We start from the raw sequence: 1041 nt of genomic DNA, 5'->3' as shown, positions 1-1041 counted from the left end.
CTTCCCCTCCCTGCCCCGGGCCCGGACCCGGGCCCGTCCTTCAGGTCTGCTCCTCCTCCTCCCTCTCCACAGACCCATCGGGCCCGGCCTCCCGGGGTCTCTGCCCATCCGGAGGGCGAGGGAGGCCTTACCAGCACGAAGTTGAAAGGCGCGAGCGCATCCATGAAAAGCTCGCTCCACTGATCCGTGAAGAGCGCGTCCTTGAGTCTCTTGTTGATCATGGAGTTCACTTCCTGCAACCTGGGGTGCGGGGTGAGGTGAGCCGTAGGGTTGAAGGGCGCCCTAGCAGCCCCTCCCGTGGGTGAGGGTTTGGGGGGCACCCATCCTGTCCCCTCACCCTATGGCGATCATGTCTGTCCTGTCGCTGTCATCGCTGCCACCGCCCAGGTGGAGGAGAGATGTGACGTCGTCAGGGGGCATGGCGGTGCCCACATTCCACGTGACCACAGTGATCCTGGGGGGCGGGGGGCCAGAATAGAAGGGGTTACTGCTGGGCGCCATCCTCTCATCTTCCATCTCCCTCCCACAGGGCTCTTTCTGGAGAGGGAAACTGAGGCAGGTGTGGGTGGAAGCTCTCAGAAGGACCCTCAGTGGGCTCCTATCCCTCCCTCCAAACCCTCCCAGGGGAAATCGATTGAGATCAGGGCGGGCCAGTCCCTTAGGCGGGCATGCTGTCTTCCGAGTGTCCCCGAGTGGGCCCAGCACCCCAAGGATGCTTCCCAAGGGAGGTAAAGTAGGATGGAAGGATGGCAAATCTTGGGGCTCAAGCCCGCACATTCCTCCTTGGAGGAGCCCCCTCACCAGAAGCCGGGGTCGCTCTTGCAGGTGGGCTGAGCTGACCAAGAGGAGGAGGACGATGAGGTGGGTGTAGAAGACGAGGTGGTGACTGGGGCTGGCATTTCTCGGGGCTGAAAGCTGGGGCTCAGGTGCCCACCAGGCCCTGCACCCTGGGTGCCAGGCCTGGGGAGGGCCATCTCAGGGGCTGGGGGCACACAGGGGGAGCGGTTGGGAGAGCGGCTGGGGGAGCGGCTGGGAGACCGG

At 64.6% G+C, this 1041-nt stretch overlaps 1 protein-coding gene across 1 annotated transcript in view; it reads right to left on the bottom strand.

Annotated features, from left to right (window-relative positions):
* INPP5J (inositol polyphosphate-5-phosphatase J) overlaps positions 1-1041 on the bottom strand; it is a 30095-nt gene that overhangs the window by 5869 nt on the left and 23185 nt on the right. Inside the window, exons 3-5 of the mRNA XM_015562839.1 lie at positions 802-1041; positions 338-454; positions 7-240 (exon numbers count right to left, since the gene is read on the bottom strand). The exon at positions 802-1041 is cut by the window's right edge and continues 12 nt beyond it. Of these exons, the coding sequence (XP_015418325.1) occupies positions 7-240; positions 338-454; positions 802-1041 (591 nt within the window). The remainder of the gene's footprint in view (positions 1-6; positions 241-337; positions 455-801) is intronic.

Source organism: Myotis davidii, unplaced genomic scaffold (genome assembly GCF_000327345.1).
Source record: "Myotis davidii unplaced genomic scaffold, ASM32734v1 scaffold478, whole genome shotgun sequence".
In the NCBI taxonomy this organism is placed as follows: domain Eukaryota; kingdom Metazoa; phylum Chordata; class Mammalia; order Chiroptera; family Vespertilionidae; genus Myotis; species Myotis davidii.
This window is presented reverse-complemented; position numbering and strand designations above follow the sequence as displayed.